Raw genomic sequence first — 16,991 nt, 5'->3', positions numbered from 1 at the left:
CACCATACCTGGCTAATTTTTTATTTTTAGTAGAGACAGAGTTTCTTTCTTTCTTTTTTTTTTTTTTTGAGACGGAGTCTCCCTCTGTCGCCCAGGCTGGAGTGCAGTGGCACAATCTCCACTCACTGCAAGCTCCGCCACCTCCAGGTTCACGCCATTCTCCTGCCTCAGCCTCCCTAGTAGCTGGGACTACAGGCGCCTGTCACCACGCCCGGCTAATTTTTTTTTGTGCTTTTAGTAGAGACAGGGTTTCACTGTGTTAGCCAGGATGGTCTTGATCTCCTGACCTCGTGATCCGCCCGACTTGGCCTCCCAAAGTGCTGGGATTACAGGCATGAGCCACCGCACCCAGCTGAGACAGGGTTTCACCATGTTGGCCAGGATGGTCTTGATCTCCTGACCTCGTGATCCGCCTGACTTGGCCTCCCAAAGTGCTGGGATTACAGGCATGAGCCACCGCACCCAGCTGAGAGAGGGTTTCACCATGTTGGCCAGGCTGGTCTCAAACTCCTGACGTCAGGTGATCCACCCGCCTCAGCCTCCTAGAGTGCTGGGATGCAGGCATAAGCCCCACGCACAGCCAAAACCTTTCTTTAAAAGGCATACGTTCATATGATTTTTTAAAATGTAAAACATGTAACAAAAAGTATATAAGGAGACCTAAGCCTTTCCTAACTCTCCTCTCATTCCTTCTAGTTTCTTGTCTCAAAAATAATCACACAGGACCCGGTGCAGTGGCTCACGCCTGTAATCCCAGCACTTTGGGAGGCCAAGGCAGGCAGATCACCTGAGGTCGGGAGTTTGAGACCAGCCTGACCAACATGGAGAAACCCTGTCTCTACTGAAAATTCAGAATTAGCTGGGCATGGTCATGCATGCCTGTAATCCCAACTACTCGGGAGGCTGAGGCAGGAGAATCACTTGAACCCGGGAGGCAGAGGTTGTGGTGAGCCAAGATTGTGCCATTGCACTCCATCCTGGGCCACAAGAGTGAAACTCCATCTCAAAAAAAAAAAAAATCACATAAACCCTTGATAATGTCTTCATGCATCTGAGCTCGTGTAGGTGCCCTCTTCTGTCCCTTAGCTTCAAGAGTTTCTGTCTCTGGCCAGGCACAGTGGCTCACGCCTGTAATCCCAGCACTTTGGGAAGCTGAGGCAGGCAGATCACGAGGTCAGGAGTTCGAGACCAGCCTGGCCAACATGGTGAAACCCCATCTCTACTAAAAATACAAAAATTAGCCAGGCATGGTGCTGGGTGCCTGTAATCCCAGCTACTCGGGAGGCTGAGGCCAGAGAATCACTTGAACCCAGGAGGCTGAGGTTGCAGTGAGCCAAGATCGCACCACCGCACTCCATCCTGGGCAACAGAGCGAGACTTCGTCTCAAAAAAAAAAAAAAAGAGTTTTCATCTGTATCTGTTTCTCTCTCTTAGCCCAGGCAGAAGGGGATGAGGAAGAAGAAGGGGAGGAGGAGAGTTCGCTGATTGAGATCGCAGAGGAAGCTGACCTGATTCAAGCAGACCGGGTGATTGAGGAGGAAGAGGTGGTGAGGCCCCAGCGACGGAGGAAGGAAGAGAGTGGAGCAGACCAGGAGTTGGCTAAAATGCTTCTGGCCATGAGGCTAGACCATTGTGGCCCTGGGACAGCAGCTGGACAGGAGCAAGCTATGGGAGAGTGGCAGGTAAACTCACTTCCTTGGGTTGAAACAGGCCTGAGAGTGTTCTGACAATTTGTTTTCCCCCACTTCTGATACAGTATATTCACTTCATCATTGCAATTAACTAAGTACCCGTATTACAGCCTACCCTGGTATAAGATGGGTGTACTAATTCCCATGGATATAAATACTACAGTTCTTCAGAGGGCCTCTGGCAAGAAATGCCAGCTTAGAAAGACAGGAAGCAGGTAACCAAGTGCTTTTGTAGAACTTGTGGAAGAATGTAGCACATATGAGTCAGGTCAAACACGGTCTCAGCACTTAATGCCTTCAGGAGTGTTGTCTTCTCATTTCAAATGAGTCTGTAAACATGAACTAAGATTTTAGAGGATTAAAGTAAGCAATGAAATGAGACCTCCAGGCTGGATGGAATATTCCTCCTTCATTCACCCTGGAATTTGACACTTCTCTTAAAGCCAGAATTGTATGAATGCCCAGGTGTCTTCATGTAGCTTTCCCTCTGCTCCTTTTGGTGGAGCCTAGTAGTCCTCACTATTTACCATGCGTAACTACGATGATCGAGGGTTAGATACTCAAAATAAGAATTTGTAAACCTTAGGCCAGGCGCGGTGGCTCAAGCCTTTAATCCAGCACTTTGGGAAGCTGAGGCAGGCAGATCACGAGGTCAGGAGTTCGAGACCAGCCTGGCCAACATGGTGAAACCCCATCTCTACTAAAAAATACAAAAATTAGCCAGGCATGGTGCTGGGTGCCTGTAATCCCAGCTACTCGGGAGGCTGAGGCCAGAGAATCACTTGAACCCAGGAGGCTGAGGTTGCAGTGAGCCAAGATCGCACCACCGCACTCCATCCTGGGCAACAGAGCGAGACTTCGTCTCAAAAAAAAAAAAAAGAGTTTTCATCTGTATCTGTTTCTCTCTCTTAGCCCAGGCAGAAGGGGATGAGGAAGAAGAAGGGGAGGAGGAGAGTTCGCTGATTGAGATCGCAGAGGAAGCTGACCTGATTCAAGCAGACCGGGTGATTGAGGAGGAAGAGGTGGTGAGGCCCCAGCGACGGAGGAAGGAAGAGAGTGGAGCAGACCAGGAGTTGGCTAAAATGCTTCTGGCCATGAGGCTAGACCATTGTGGCCCTGGGACAGCAGCTGGACAGGAGCAAGCTATGGGAGAGTGGCAGGTAAACTCACTTCCTTGGGTTGAAACAGGCCTGAGAGTGTTCTGACAATTTGTTTTCCCCCACTTCTGATACAGTATATTCACTTCATCATTGCAATTAACTAAGTACCCGTATTACAGCCTACCCTGGTATAAGATGGGTGTACTAATTCCCATGGATATAAATACTACAGTTCTTCAGAGGGCCTCTGGCAAGAAATGCCAGCTTAGAAAGACAGGAAGCAGGTAACCAAGTGCTTTTGTAGAACTTATGGAAGAATGTAGCACATATGAGTCAGGTCAAACACGGTCTCAGCACTTAATGCCTTCAGGAGTGTTGTCTTCTCATTTCAAATGAGTCTGTAAACATGAACTAAGATTTTAGAGGATTAAAGTAAGCAATGAAATGAGACCTCCAGGCTGGATGGAATATTCCTCCTTCATTCACCCTGGAATTTGACACTTCTCTTAAAGCCAGAATTGTATGAATGCCCAGGTGTCTTCATGTAGCTTTCCCTCTGCTCCTTTTGGTGGAGCCTAGTAGTCCTCACTATTTACCATGCGTAACTACGATGATCGAGGGTTAGATACTCAAAATAAGAATTTGTAAACCTTAGGCCAGGCGCGGTGGCTCAAGCCTTTAATCCCAGCACTTTGGGAGGCCGAGACAGGCGGATCATGAGGTCAGGAGATCGAGACCATCCTGGCTAACACGGTGAAACCCCAACTCTACTAAAAAATACAAAAAACTAGCTGGGTGAGGTGGTGGCGCCTGTAGTCCCAGCTACTCCGGAGGCTGAGGCAGGAGAATGGCAGGAACCCGGGAGGCGGAGCTTGCAGTGAGATCCGGCCACTGCACTCCAGCCCGGGAGACAGAGGGAGACTCCGTCTCAAAAAAAAAAAAAAAAAAAAAAAAAGAATTTGTAAACCTTACCAATGATTTGAGAACTTTCAAGGGCAACTTTGGATGCTGTTTTCACCTGAGTGCTGGGTTTGCACCTGATCTCCTAGTTCAGTTCAGTATCACTATATGTGGTGAGCAGAGTCATGATCTCAATTCTTAAAAGCATGGATTCAGCATCTCTCCCAGGAGGCATCAGGAAAGGTTGATTTGTTTCGTTTTGAAGCAGCAGGGAGATCTTTATTTAGTGACATCTGTCTGACTTACGAGTCCTTCTAAAGGCTCATAGCCTCAGACTCAGTGACAGCCAGAAGAGAGCACTTTCTCATAAACTGCTTTCCACCCACTTGTTAAAGGTACTGTGTTGATACGATGGCAGTAGGACCATTTTAGCAGGCACTGTGCCAAGTCCTGTGTGAAGCACCAGTTGCTGGGCACTGGTTGTGTAGCATTCAACAAGAAAAGACCACCCCCATGACTTTCATGGCATACATTTTAGGAACAAGAAACAGGCTATGGTCAAAGATGTTTAATGATAACTAGTGCTAGCAGTAGTATAAATGCTTTCCATGTATTTACTCCTGACAAGCCAACAATCCTATAAAGAGATACTATTATTATTCCCATTTTATAGAAGGTGATACTGAGGGACACAGAGGGTAGGTCATTTACCTTAGGTTCCACAACCTAGTAAGAGGTAGAGTAGGGCTTTGAAGTCAGGCAGACTGGCTCCAGAGTCCTTGTTTAGCCACTCTACAGTGGAAGAGCTGTTGGGAGAATGTAAGACACTTGACATTAATCAGGGATGCCAGCCCTTTTTCTTGTGCTGTGGCCCCTGCCTTGGGCTTAAAACCAAGCCTGCCTCTGCTCAGACAGTACCCTGCCTGGTATTGATGTCTGCAGACCCAGCGCAACCAGAAAAAGAAAATGAAAAAAAGAGTGAAGGATGAGCTTCGCAAACTGAACACCATGACTGCAGCCGAGGCCGATGAGATCGAGGATGTTTGGCAGCTGGACCTCAGTTCTCGCTGGCAGCTTTATAGGTACTGTGTTCCACATCCAGCCAACCCATGTAATTTCCCCAGGAAGTTCTGTTCCTGGAACATTCTTCACCTCCAAGACCTTCAACGAACCACTGAGCTGAGTGATAGGGATACAGCCATGGGATAGAATAGACGCTTTGCTCTACCTTCATGGAGCTTATGGAGTCTATCCAGGGTAACAAATTAATTATTACCTTCACGGAGCCTATGGAGTCTATCCAGAGTAACAAATTAATCACATAATTCCATAAATAAAAAGTTACAAATGGGTATAAAAACTCAGAAAAGAACAGAGAGGTAACAGGCACAGTGACTCATACCTGTAATCTCATTACTTTGGGAGGCTGAGGCTAGAGAATCACTTGAGGCCCAGGGTACAAGACCAGCCTGGGCAACATAGTGAGACCTCATCTCTACAGGGGAAAAAAAAAAAAAAAGAGTAGTAGACAGCCATTGGAAAGTTTTACAGCAATTAGTGACATCATCACTTTTACTAATAAAATAAACACTCTATGGTGAATTAGAGGAGGGGAGAAAAATTAGGCAGGGATGCCGCAGCTGGGAGAATTTATGAGAAATTCGTCCCAAAGTTTTTTGTTTATTTGTTTGAGACGGAGTCTTGCTCTGTCGCCTGGGCTGGAGTGCAGTGGCCAGATCTCAGCTCACAGCAAGCTCCGCCTCCCAGGTTTACACCATTCTCCTGCCTCAGCCTCCCGTGTAGCTGGGACTACAGGCGCCCGCCACCTCGCCCAGCTAGTTTTTTGTATTTTTTAGTAGAGACGGGGTTTCACCGTGTTAGCCAGGATGGTCTCGATCTCCTGACCTCGTGATCCACCCGTCTCGGCCTCCCAAAGTGCTGGAATTACAGGCTTGAGCCACCGCGCCCGGCCTCTTCCCAAAGTTTTTAAAGTCTCTTATTCTCTTCCCATAGTTAGCCTTTGTTCTTTATCTCACCCCTTTCCTTAGCTCCTGACCACTCTGGACATCTTTCTGTTGGGCATTTTGGATTCTTGGGTCCCTGAATATATCTGTTTGTCACTATGCTCCAAAGGTCCAAGGTTCACTTCATACACTGGGCACACTGAAGGGGGTTCTTTCACCTTCTCAGAGAGCTTGTGGCTTTCTTTCCTTGGTTCTTCCCATTCTCCAGGCTCTGGCTACAGTTGTACCAGGCTGACACCCGCCGGAAGATCCTCAGCTATGAACGCCAGTACCGCACATCAGCAGAGAGAATGGCTGAGCTGAGACTCCAGGAAGACCTGCACATTCTTAAAGATGCCCAGGTTGTAGGAATGACAACCACAGGTGAGAAACTGTGGAGAAATTTACCTGTTGCATCTAAGTTCACTTCTGGTGCCAGATTATCTAAGGACAGGTAAAGAGGAGCTTCTTTGGTAAGTTAGAGGAAAATAACATGAAAAGCTACTGAAAGCACCCATATTTTGAGAACTTTTGGTGAAATTCACTCACTTTCGCCAGGCGCAGTGTCTCATGCCTGTAATCCCAGCACTTTGGGAGGCCAAGGCAGGTGGATCACCTGAGGTCATGAGTTTGCAATCAGCCTGGTCATCATGGTGAAATCTCATCTCTACTAAAAATACAAAAATTGGCCGGGCGTAGTGGTGGGCACCTGTAATCTTAGCTACTAGGGAGGCTGGGGCACAAGAATCACTTGAACCTGGGAGGCGGAGGTTGCAGTGAGCTGAGATCGCACCACTGTGCATTCCAGCCTGGGTGACAGAATGAGACTTTCTCTCAAAAAACAAAAGAAAAGAAAAGAAATTCACTCACTTTCTCCTGCTGGGTTTGAAACTCCAACAGTGACCAACACGGCTTTAATGTTCTGGAGACCACCCAGAACGCTATAAGGACTACTTGTCGCTGATCCAGGTTCAGGGAAGATACAAAAGCGGATTCCCAGAGGCTCAGTGGCCCTGTGGGTCCTGTGCCTCAGCCCAAAGGAGCCTTTCTCTTCTTTCCTCACTTGAGGTGCTGCCAAATACCGCCAGATCCTACAGAAGGTGGAGCCGAGGATTGTCATAGTTGAAGAAGCTGCGGAAGTCCTTGAGGCCCATACCATTGCCACATTGAGCAAAGCTTGCCAGCACCTCATTCTGATTGGGGATCACCAGCAGGTAAAACAGGAGCCCCCTAGGAGATGGGCTGGCTGTCTGTGGGGGTGAGATCATAAAGGAAGACCCTGGCCTCTGCTTCAACAGTCCTCAAGCGTATTATTAGCTTTTTGTGATTCCTCTTGCCTTCACCTCCCACATTCAATCTAAGAGCAGGTGCTGTTAGATTTGGGGTATATTTTAGTGGCAACATCATTTATTTCATCCATTCCCTCTGCTATTTACCTAGTCCACCATGGTCTCTTGAGTGGACTGTATTATAATAGCATGCTCCTCGGTCTCCCTGCTTCCATTTTTGCTACCCTCTAATGCACTCTACATAAAGGAGCCAAAGTGAATTTAAAAAAAAAAAAAGAAAAAGAAAAAAAAGGTAGATAGATAATATCACTTTCCAGCTAAAAACCCTCCAGTGGTTTCCCATTGCACTTGTATAAAAATCAGGCTTCTTAAAGTGGCCCACAAAGGCTTGTATGATCAGGTTTCAGCTTATTTCTCTGACTTCATCCCATTTGCTCATGGTGTCCCACTGTGTCCTTTCCGCTCCCCATTATGGATCTTGCTTTTCAAATGAATGAAGAACTGGCAACCTCTGCCATGCTAGTGTCTACTCAGATGTCACTGTTCAGAGGCCTAGCTAGAAAAAACCCACCATGGGGCACTCTGTCATACCACCTTTAGTTCTACTAATCTTTAACCCTTGTCATTATTAATCCTTAAACTGGGAGTATCTAGAAGAGTGCCTGGCACATAGCACTTGAAAAACATTTGATGGTTGGTTGGATGGATGGAAGTATGGATGGTTAAATGACTTTATCAGTAGAGAATCTTCAGCCATGTTTCTCTTCTCAGCTGCGCCCCAGTGCCAACGTGTATGATCTGGCCAAGAACTTCAACCTTGAGGTGTCCCTTTTTGAACGGCTAGTGAAAGTAAACATTCCCTTTGTCCGTCTGAACTACCAGGTGAGAAGCTGGGCCTCTGTTATTACCAAATGCTCGGGAGAAAGCTCCTGGGAAGCTGCCAGTTGCCCGCAAAAGAGGTCTCATATAAATAAAAATAATGTAATACTGAAATGACTCTGTCAACCTCACATTTTCTGTTTTAAAACACCACAAGATCACCCTGTGTTGAGTTTTTGTTGGACAAAGGATCTGTTTATGTTATGCCTTTTCCTTACTATTTTTTTCAAATGATAATCTCTGTATCTCTAGATTTTCTTTCTTTTTTTTTTTTTAAGAAAAATAGAGGCCAGGTGCGGTGGCTCACACCTGTAATCCTAGCACTTTGGGAGGCCGAGGCGGGTCGATCATGAGGTCAGGCATTCAAGATCAGCCTGGCCAACATGATGAAACCCTGTCTCTACTAAAAATACAAAAATTAGCGTGGCGTGGTGGTGGGCGCCTGTAATCCCAGCTACTTGGGAGGCTGAGGCAGGAGAATCGCTTAAACCCGGGAGGCAGAGGTTGCAGTGAGCCGAGATCATGCCACTGCACTGCAGCCTGGTGATAGAGTGAGATTCCGTCTCCAAAAAAAAAGAAAAATAGAGGCCAGGTGTGGTGGCTTACGCCTGTAATCCCAGCACTTTGGGAGGCCAAGGTGGCAGAATCACCTGAGGTCAGGAGTTCGTGACCAGCCTGGCCAACGTGGCGAAACACTGTCTCTGCTAAAAATACAAAAAATTAGCCAGGCGTTGTGCCTCATGCCTGTAGTCCCAGCTACTTTTGGAAGGCTGAGGCAGGAGAATCACTAGAACCTGGGAGGCAGAGGTTGCAGTGAGCTGAGATTGTGCCACTGCACCCCAGCCTTGGTGACACGTCTCAAAAAAGAAAAATATGGCCGGGCATGGTGGCTCAAACCTGTAATCCCAGCACTTTGGGAGGCCAAGACGGGCAGATCACGAGGTCAAGAGATCGAGACCATCCTGGCTAACACGGTGAAACCCCGTCTCTACTAAAAAAAATACAAAAAACTAGCTGGGCGAGGTGGCAGGCGCCTGTAGTCCCAGCTGCTCGGGAGGCTGAGGCAGGAGAATGGCGTGAACCCAGGAGGCGGAGCTTGCAGTGAGCTGAGATCCGGCCACTGCGCTTCAGCCTGGGCCACGACAGAGTGAGACTCCGTCTCAAAAAAAAAAAGAAAAATAGAGATAAGGGCTCACTGTGTTGCCAGGCTGGTCTCGAACTCCTGAGTGCAAGTGATCCTCCTGCCTTGGCCTCCCAAAGTGATGGGATTACAGATATGAGCCATCACAACTGGCCCTCCCTAAATTTTCTAACAGCAACCACATCTTTAAAGAAATTGTCCGTGTGTGCTCTGCCCATGTTTCTAATGACATGCATGTGTTTTTTCAGCACCGTATGTGCCCTGAAATTGCCCGCCTTTTGACCCCCCACATTTACCAGGATCTGGAGAATCATCCGTCTGTTCTTAACTATGAGAAGATTAAGGTGAGTCTCTCTTTTTTTTTTTTTTTTTTTTGAGACGGAGTCTCGCTCTGTTGCCCAGGCTGGAGTGCAGTGGCCAGATCTCAGCTCACTGCAAGCTCCGCCTCCCGGGTTCCCGCCATTCTCCTGCCTCAGCCTCCCAAGTAGCTGGGACTACAGGCACCCGCCACCTCGCCCGGCTAGTTTTTTGTATTTTTTAGTAGAGACGGGGTTTCACCGTGTTAGCCAGGATGGTCTCGATCTCCTGACCTCGTGATCCACCCGTCTCGGCCTCCCAAAGTGCTGAGATTACAGGCTTGAGCCACTGCGCCCGGCCAGGTGAGTCTCTCTTACCAGATCTTTCTTAGATGGTGTCAGCAACCTAAAAAGGCTATAATTTTCTCAAGATGAAAAAGCTTTTCAGCAGCTGGGTGTGGTGGCTCACACCTGTAATCCCAGCACTTTGGGAGGCCGAGGTGGGCAGATCACTTGAGGTCAGGAGTTCAGGACCAGCCTAACTAACGTGGTGAAACCCTGTCTCCACTAAAATACAAAAATTAGCCGGGCATGGTGGCAAGCACTTGTAATCCCAGCTACTCAGAAGACTGAGGCAGGAGAATTGCTTGAACCCGCAAAGTGGAGGTTGCAGTGAGCTGAGATTGTGCCACACCACTGCACTCCAGGCTGGGCAGCAGAGAGAGACTCCCTCTCAAAAAGAAAGCCTTTCAGAAGGGAGTAGAGCCAGCTTTTTAAAAGCTGGTTACTGGGAGGAAATTGAAATACAGACCAGGGTTTTTTCATCCCAACTCTGCCTGTTAGTAGCCATGTAACCTTAAGGAAGTTATATAAGAATTCTGGCCAGGCGCGGTGGCTAATGCCTGTAATCCCAGAACTTTGTGAGGCCAAGGCGGGCGAATCATGAGGTCAAGAGATCGAGACCATCCTGGCCAACATGGTGAAACCCCGTCTCTACTAAAAATATAAAAATTAGCTCGGTGTGGTGGCGTGTGCCTGGCTGAGTGTGGTGGCTCATGCCTATAATCCCAGTACTTTGGGAGGCCAAGATGGGCAGATCACCTGAGGTCAGGAGTTTGAGACTAGCCTGGCCAACATGGTGAAACCCTGTCTCTACTAAAAATACAAAAATTAACTGGGCATGGTGGTGGGTGCCTGTAATCCCAACTACTTGGGAGGCTGAGGCAAGAGGATCGCTTGAACCTGGGAGGTGGAGGTTGCGGTGAGCCAAGACCATGCCATTATACTCCAGCCTACGCAACAAGAGTGAAACTCTGTCTCCAAAAAAAAAAAAAAATTGTCAGCTGAGGCCAAGAGTTCAAAACCAGGCTGGGGAACATAGCAAGACTGTTTCTATATTAAAAATAAATAAATTCTGAGTATCGGGTTCTTCTGGACAATAAGAATAATGGCTCCTGCCATATCCCATTACTGTATGGAAGGAGGTAATGTATATAAAGCAGTCAGCACAGTGGAGTGCTCAGTAAGTTAGCTGCTCTGTCATCATCACAGCACTGCTTGTTCTCTCAGCTATAATGGTTGGGTTGTGGATGGCTGTTTTTTTTTTTTTTTTTTTTTGAGATGGAGTCTCACTCTGTCACCCAGGCTGGAGTGCAGTGGCATGATCTCAGCTCACTGCAGTCTCTGCATCCTGGGTTCAAACTATTCTCTCGTCTCAGCCTCCTGAATACCTGGGATTATAGGCGCCCACTGCCACGCCCAGCTAATTTTTATATTTTTAGTAGGGACGGGGTTTCGCCATGTGGGCCAGGCTGGTCTCAAACTCCTGACCTCAGGTGGTCCACCCACCTCGGCCTCTCAAAATGCTGGGATTATAGGCATGAGCCACTGTACCCAGCCAGCTGTTTTAAATATTAACATCAAACAAGTACCTTGAAAACTGAAAGAGACATAATCTTTTATTTTCATAACTTGCTGTGGCCCCAAAGCACACAGTGACTAACTAAAGATAGTGATGTTGAGGGTACAAAAAGCCTTCCAAGATCTCTCTCTGGAGCAGTCAGTGGCCAGTGCATGTAAAGAGAGGAAGAAAAAAACATGTGCCATGAGTGAACCTTTTAACATGTCACTTCTTTTCCCTGTCAGGGGGTGTCTTCCAACCTTTTCTTTGTAGAACACAGCTTTCCTGAACAGGAAATCCAAGAGGGCAAAAGCCATCAGAACCAGCACGAGGCTCACTTTGTGGTAGAGCTGTGCAAGTACTTCCTGTGCCAGGAATACCTGCCTTCCCAGATCACCATCCTCACTACCTATACTGGGCAGCTCTTCTGCCTGCGCAAACTGATGCCTGCCAAGACATTTGCTGGTGTCAGGGTCCATGTTGTGGACAAATACCAAGGGGAAGAGAATGACATCATCCTCCTCTCCCTAGTGCGGAGCAACCAAGAAGGCAAGGTGGGTTTTCTGCAGATATCCAACCGCATCTGTGTGGCCTTGTCCCGAGCCAAGAAGGGAATGTACTGCATCGGAAACATGCAGATGCTGGCCAAGGTGCCCCTATGGAGCAAGATCATTCATACACTTCGAGAGAACCATCAAATAGGCCCCATGCTCCGGCTCTGCTGCCAGAACCACCCTGATACCCACACCTTAGTATCCAAAGCTTCTGACTTCCAAAAAGTACCCGAAGGAGGCTGCAGCCTGCCCTGTGAGTTCCGCCTGGGCTGCGGGCATGTCTGCACCCGTGCCTGCCACCCTTATGACTCTTCACACACGGAGTTCCAGTGCATGAAGCCATGCCAGAAGGTCACCTGTCAGGATGGGCACCGGTGTCCCCTTGTTTGCTTCCAGGAGTGTCAGCCTTGTCAGGTGAAGGTGCCCAAAACCATTCCTCGGTGCGGCCATGAACAAATGGTCCCTTGTTCCGTGCCTGAGTCAGATTTCTGCTGCCAGGAGCCTTGCTCCAAGTCTCTGAGATGTGGGCACAGATGCAGCCACCCATGTGGTGAGGACTGTGTGCAGTTGTGTTCAGAAATGGTCACCGTAAAACTCAAGTGTGGGCACAGTCAGCAGGTAAAATGTGGTCATGTGGAAGACCTCATGTATGGTGGTCTGCCAGTCAAGTGTACCACAAAGTGTGGCACTATCTTGGACTGTGGGCATCCTTGCCCAGGCTCCTGCCACAGCTGCTTCGAAGGGCGTTTCCATGAACACTGTCAGCAGCCCTGCAAGCGCCTGCTTATCTGCTCACACAAGTGCCAGGAACCATGCACTGGTGAGTGCCCACCCTGCCAACGGACCTGTCAGAACCGCTGTGTCCACAGCCAGTGCAAGAAGAAATGTGGGGAGCTGTGTAGCCCCTGTGTGGAACCCTGTGTCTGGCGCTGCCAGCACTACCAGTGCACCAAACTCTGCTCTGAGCCCTGCAACCGACCCCCATGCTATGTGCCTTGTACTAAGCTGCTAGTTTGTGGCCACCCCTGCATTGGTCTCTGTGGGGAGCCATGCCCCAAGAAATGCCGTATCTGCCACATGGATGAGGTCACTCAAATATTCTTTGGCTTTGAGGATGAGCCGGATGCCCGCTTTGTGCAGCTAGAAGACTGCAGCCATATCTTTGAGGTGCAAGCCCTGGACCGCTACATGAATGAACAGAAGGATGATGAAGTCGCCATCAGGTTGAAAGTCTGCCCTGTCTGCCAGGTGCCCATCCGCAAAAACCTGAGGTATGGAACTAGCATAAAACAGCGGCTAGAAGAGATTGAAATCATCAAGGAAAAGATCCAGGGTTCAGCAGGGGAAATAGCAACCAGCCAGGACCGGCTTAAGGCCCTGCTGGAGAGGAAGAGCCTCCTCCACCAGCTGCTTCCTGAAGACTTCCTGATGATAAAGGAGAAGCTGGCCCAGAAAAATCTGTCAGTGAAGGACCTGGGTCTGGTTGAGAATTACATCAGCTTCTATGACCACCTGGCCAGCCTGTGGGATTCCCTGAAAAAGATGCATGTCTTAGAACAGAAAAGAGTGAGGACTCGACTAGACCAGGTCCATGCGTGGCTGGCCAAGAAGCGCTTGAGCTTCACTAGCCAGGAACTAAGTGACCTCCGAAGTGAAATCCAGAGGCTCACGTACCTGGTGAACCTTCTGACCCGCTACAGGATAGCAGAGAAGAAGGTGAAAGATAGCATAGCAGTAGAGGTCTATAGTGTCCAGAATATCCTCGAGAAAACATGTAAGTTCACCCAAGAGGATGAACAACTTGTGCAGGAAAAGATGGAAGCTCTGAAAGCCACCCTTCCCTGCTCTGGCCTGGGCATCTCAGAGGAAGAGCGAGTGCAGATTGTCAGCGCCATAGGTTATCCTCGTGGTCACTGGTTCAAGTGCCGCAATGGCCATATCTATGTGATTGGCGATTGTGGGGGAGCCATGGAGAGGGGCACGTGTCCTGACTGTAAGGAAGTGATTGGTGGCACAAATCATACTCTGGAAAGAAGCAACCAGCTTGCTTCTGAAATGGATGGAGCCCAGCATGCTGCCTGGTCTGACACGGCCAACAACCTGATGAACTTTGAGGAGATCCAGAGAATGGTGTAGCAAGATGGTATACCACTGCCTTTTGCCCTTGCCACTGAATGACTGGGTCCAGCTCCCTTATGAAGGAACTGAAGTTTGTTTTTTTAGGCCAGGCGCGGTGGCTTACGCCTGTAATCCCAGCACTTTGGGAGGCCGAGGCAGGCGGATCACGAGGTCAGGAGTTCGAGACCAGCCTGACCAACATGGTGAAACCCCGTCTCTACTAAAAATGCAAAAATTAGCTGGGCGTTGTGGCGGGCGCCTGTAATCCCAGCTACTTGGGAGGTTGAATGAGGCAGGAGAATTGCTTAGCCCCGGGAGGCGGAGGTTGCAGTGAGCTGAGATCATGCCATTGCACTCTAGTCTGGGCGACAAGAGCAAGACTCTGTCTCAAAAACAAAACAAAAAAAAATCCTTTTTAGTCTTAGCACCTATTTTAAGGATCCACTTTTAGGGCTCGCCCACATTTGTTTCTAGATTTATCCCTGCGCTAGAGTAAGCACTTTATCTCCAGAACTGAGAGCAAAGTTAACAAATCTCACCTCTTCTCTCCTGCAAATTAGTGGACAGACCCCTGGAACATGTTTGGGGCTTCCACCTAGGGCCACCTAGTGGTATCTCTGAGTCTTTACTTGGTCAAATGTTTATTCTATAGTGTTCCCCAGGAACAGAGTATGAGCTCACTGATGCAGACTGATTCTAATTGCCAGGCCCTAATTTGCAAACTAACTCTCATAATAAACAGAGGCCCAGAGTTGTTTATGAACTGCTTATCTCTTAAAAGGAGCACAAGAACCCCTCCTGCCCTCCTTGGGCACCCTGCCTCCAGGAGATGGAGGCATGTAATAAGACAAAGACTGCACCAACTCACCCTGACCCAGTTACATAGTCACCGAGAGTGGGGAAGATGGGACAGCCCACATGCTGCATAAGATGGGCCAGGTCGTCATTAAGGAGTGACCCCTTTCCTGTAACCTGCACTTTGGGATGGTGGAAATTTCTTTACCTGCTGTCTGACAGGTTTGGTGGCACTGCTGGTTACCCCTGGGCCCTGAGGAGCTAAAGTCACATTTGGTACCAGCAGCACCTATCCCAAGTGTGATCCTTCATCCCAACACTCCCTCTTGGAGCTTTTGCCTGGGTAGGGCTAGCATGCCAGCAGCTTCTGCAGGCTCCAAACCCAGGCCAGAAGCCAGACCCAGGCCTGCTGCCTGCATCTGCATTCCCTCCTTCCAGTGTTCCTTAGAACAGACATTTAGGTATCTCAGGTCCTTTCTAAGTGTCCCTTTCCTATGTATGCATTTCCTTTTTTTGTCTTTACTATGCACTTTAGCTTATAAAGCCAATTAAAAACGATGATTGAGAAAATCAGTGGTCCATGTGTATCCTCAATTTTCAGAAGCAACTCAGCCAAAGACAGTGAAGACAGGGACAAGGCAGGCACTGTCCACAATGAGGCTGTGATTTTGTTTTTGTGATACAGGATTTTTATTTACCTGGTCAATGAATCATTTTTACCCATGGTAAAAAGAACATTTTTCAACCTGTACAAAGGGTTATACTTGAAGTTTCCTTCCCCAGAGGCAAACCCTGCACTTCCTGAGTCCTCCCAGAGAGAGCTTATGCACATGTAATACATATCCCTTAGGCCAGGCATGGTGGCTCCCATCTGTAATCTCAGCACTTTGGGAGGCCACAGTGGGCAGATCGCCTGAGCCCAGGAGTTCAAGACCAGCCTGGGCAACATGGCAAAACCATCTCCACAAAAAAAAATACAAAAATAAGCCAGTTGTGCTTGCTCACACCTGTGGTCCTAGCTACTCCAAAGGCTGAGGTGGAAGGATCACCTGAGCCTGGGGAGGTCGAGGTTGCAGTGAGCAGTGAAGCCACTGTACTCCAGCCTGGGCAAGAGTGAGAAAAAAGGTTCAAAAAAAGGAAAAGAAAAAGTACACAGTTCTGCACTTGGCTTTTTTAGCTTAATAACCTACTTTCTGTAAAATCCAGTAAGACAGTAGTCTGAACTGTACTCTCTCACACAGTTGTGCCATCATTTTCTGAATTGGACCCTCTGTTGGTGACTTAGGTGCAGCCCGAATGAATAGTTTTGAACACACTCTTTAGTATCTAGGGTATGTGCTACTGGATAACTTATAATTTTTAAGCTGGGGGTAGGGTGGTTAAGTACTCCCTGAAATTATAACAAGCTATACAGTTTTCCCAGGTGGGGCCCTACAGCTTTCATCTCATTCTGAGTCAGAAAAGGATGAGAACCGACATTCTTACAGGATCAAAACTGGTTTTTGACCAGGTACGGTGGCTCATGCCTGTAATCCCAGCACTTTGGGAGGCCGAGGTGGGTGAATCACCTGAGGTCAGAAGTTCAAGACCAGCCTGGCCAACATGGTGAAACCCTCTCTCTCCTAAAAATACAAAAATTAGCCAGGCGTGGTAGCAGACGCCTGTAATCACAGGTATTCGGAGGCTGAGGCAGGAGACTCACTTGAACCCAGGAGGTGGAGGTTGCAATGAGCCAAGATTGTGTCATTGCACTCCAGCCTAGGGGACAAGAGTCTCTGGTTTTTGCAGCAAGTAACTAATTTACAGTGTCAAGACTGCTTCTGTCCTTTTTGGGCTTCCATTTCTCCAGCAGCATTTCCACAGTACAGCAGCAAGAGGTAGGGTGTGGGTTCAAGTAGATGTTGGTTGAAAACCTGAATTCCTAGCTGTGCAACTCTGGAAAGTTAGTATTTCCAAGCCTCTGTTTATTGGAAAATGAAGATAATCACTGCCTGCCTCATAGGAGTGCAGCGAGTTGATTGGATTCTACTCAGCACACAGAATATGTGGTGCATGGTTGGCATTCATGCTAAAGTTCTCTTCTGTTGATGTTTTAGAACTAAGAGTTATCATTTAGCTATCTTCAGCTATCATTTAGCTCTTAGTTCTAGAATATCAACAGAAGAGAACTTTTTTTTTTTTTTTAAGATACAGGGTCTCGCTATGTTCCCCAGGCTAGAAGAGAACTTCTACCAAGAATTTCCTCACTCCATACCCAGTTCCTCTACAAGCATAAAGATTGTGCATTCCAATGGTATATGGTGATACCAAGCTAGTAGACTGTGG

The 16,991-nt window shown here is 48.1% G+C and overlaps 1 protein-coding gene across 4 annotated transcripts in view; it reads left to right on the top strand.

Annotated features, from left to right (window-relative positions):
• Positions 1 to 15,239, top strand: part of ZNFX1 (zinc finger NFX1-type containing 1) — a 36,098-nt gene extending 20,859 nt beyond the window's left edge. For 3 of the 4 annotated variants that reach the window (XM_033186692.1, XM_033186693.1, XM_033186691.1), the window contains 7 exons: positions 1,435 to 1,682; positions 4,634 to 4,773; positions 5,924 to 6,078; positions 6,763 to 6,908; positions 7,755 to 7,865; positions 9,252 to 9,347; positions 11,445 to 13,889. In XM_033186692.1, the coding sequence (XP_033042583.1) occupies positions 1,435 to 1,682; positions 4,634 to 4,773; positions 5,924 to 6,078; positions 6,763 to 6,908; positions 7,755 to 7,865; positions 9,252 to 9,347; positions 11,445 to 13,889 (3,341 nt within the window). Of the gene's footprint in view, positions 1 to 1,434; positions 1,683 to 4,633; positions 4,774 to 5,923; positions 6,079 to 6,762; positions 6,909 to 7,754; positions 7,866 to 9,251; positions 9,348 to 11,444 lie in introns of all 4 variants that reach the window. The other variant, XM_033186690.1, reaches the window with a different exon arrangement.
• The last annotated feature ends 1,752 nt before the right edge of the window (positions 15,240 to 16,991 follow it).

This window comes from Trachypithecus francoisi, unplaced genomic scaffold (genome assembly GCF_009764315.1).
Source record: "Trachypithecus francoisi isolate TF-2019V2 unplaced genomic scaffold, Tfra_2.0 Lachesis_group21, whole genome shotgun sequence".
Taxonomy (NCBI): domain Eukaryota; kingdom Metazoa; phylum Chordata; class Mammalia; order Primates; family Cercopithecidae; genus Trachypithecus; species Trachypithecus francoisi.
Note: the sequence above shows the minus strand (reverse complement) of the source record. Positions and strands in the feature narration are given on the sequence as shown.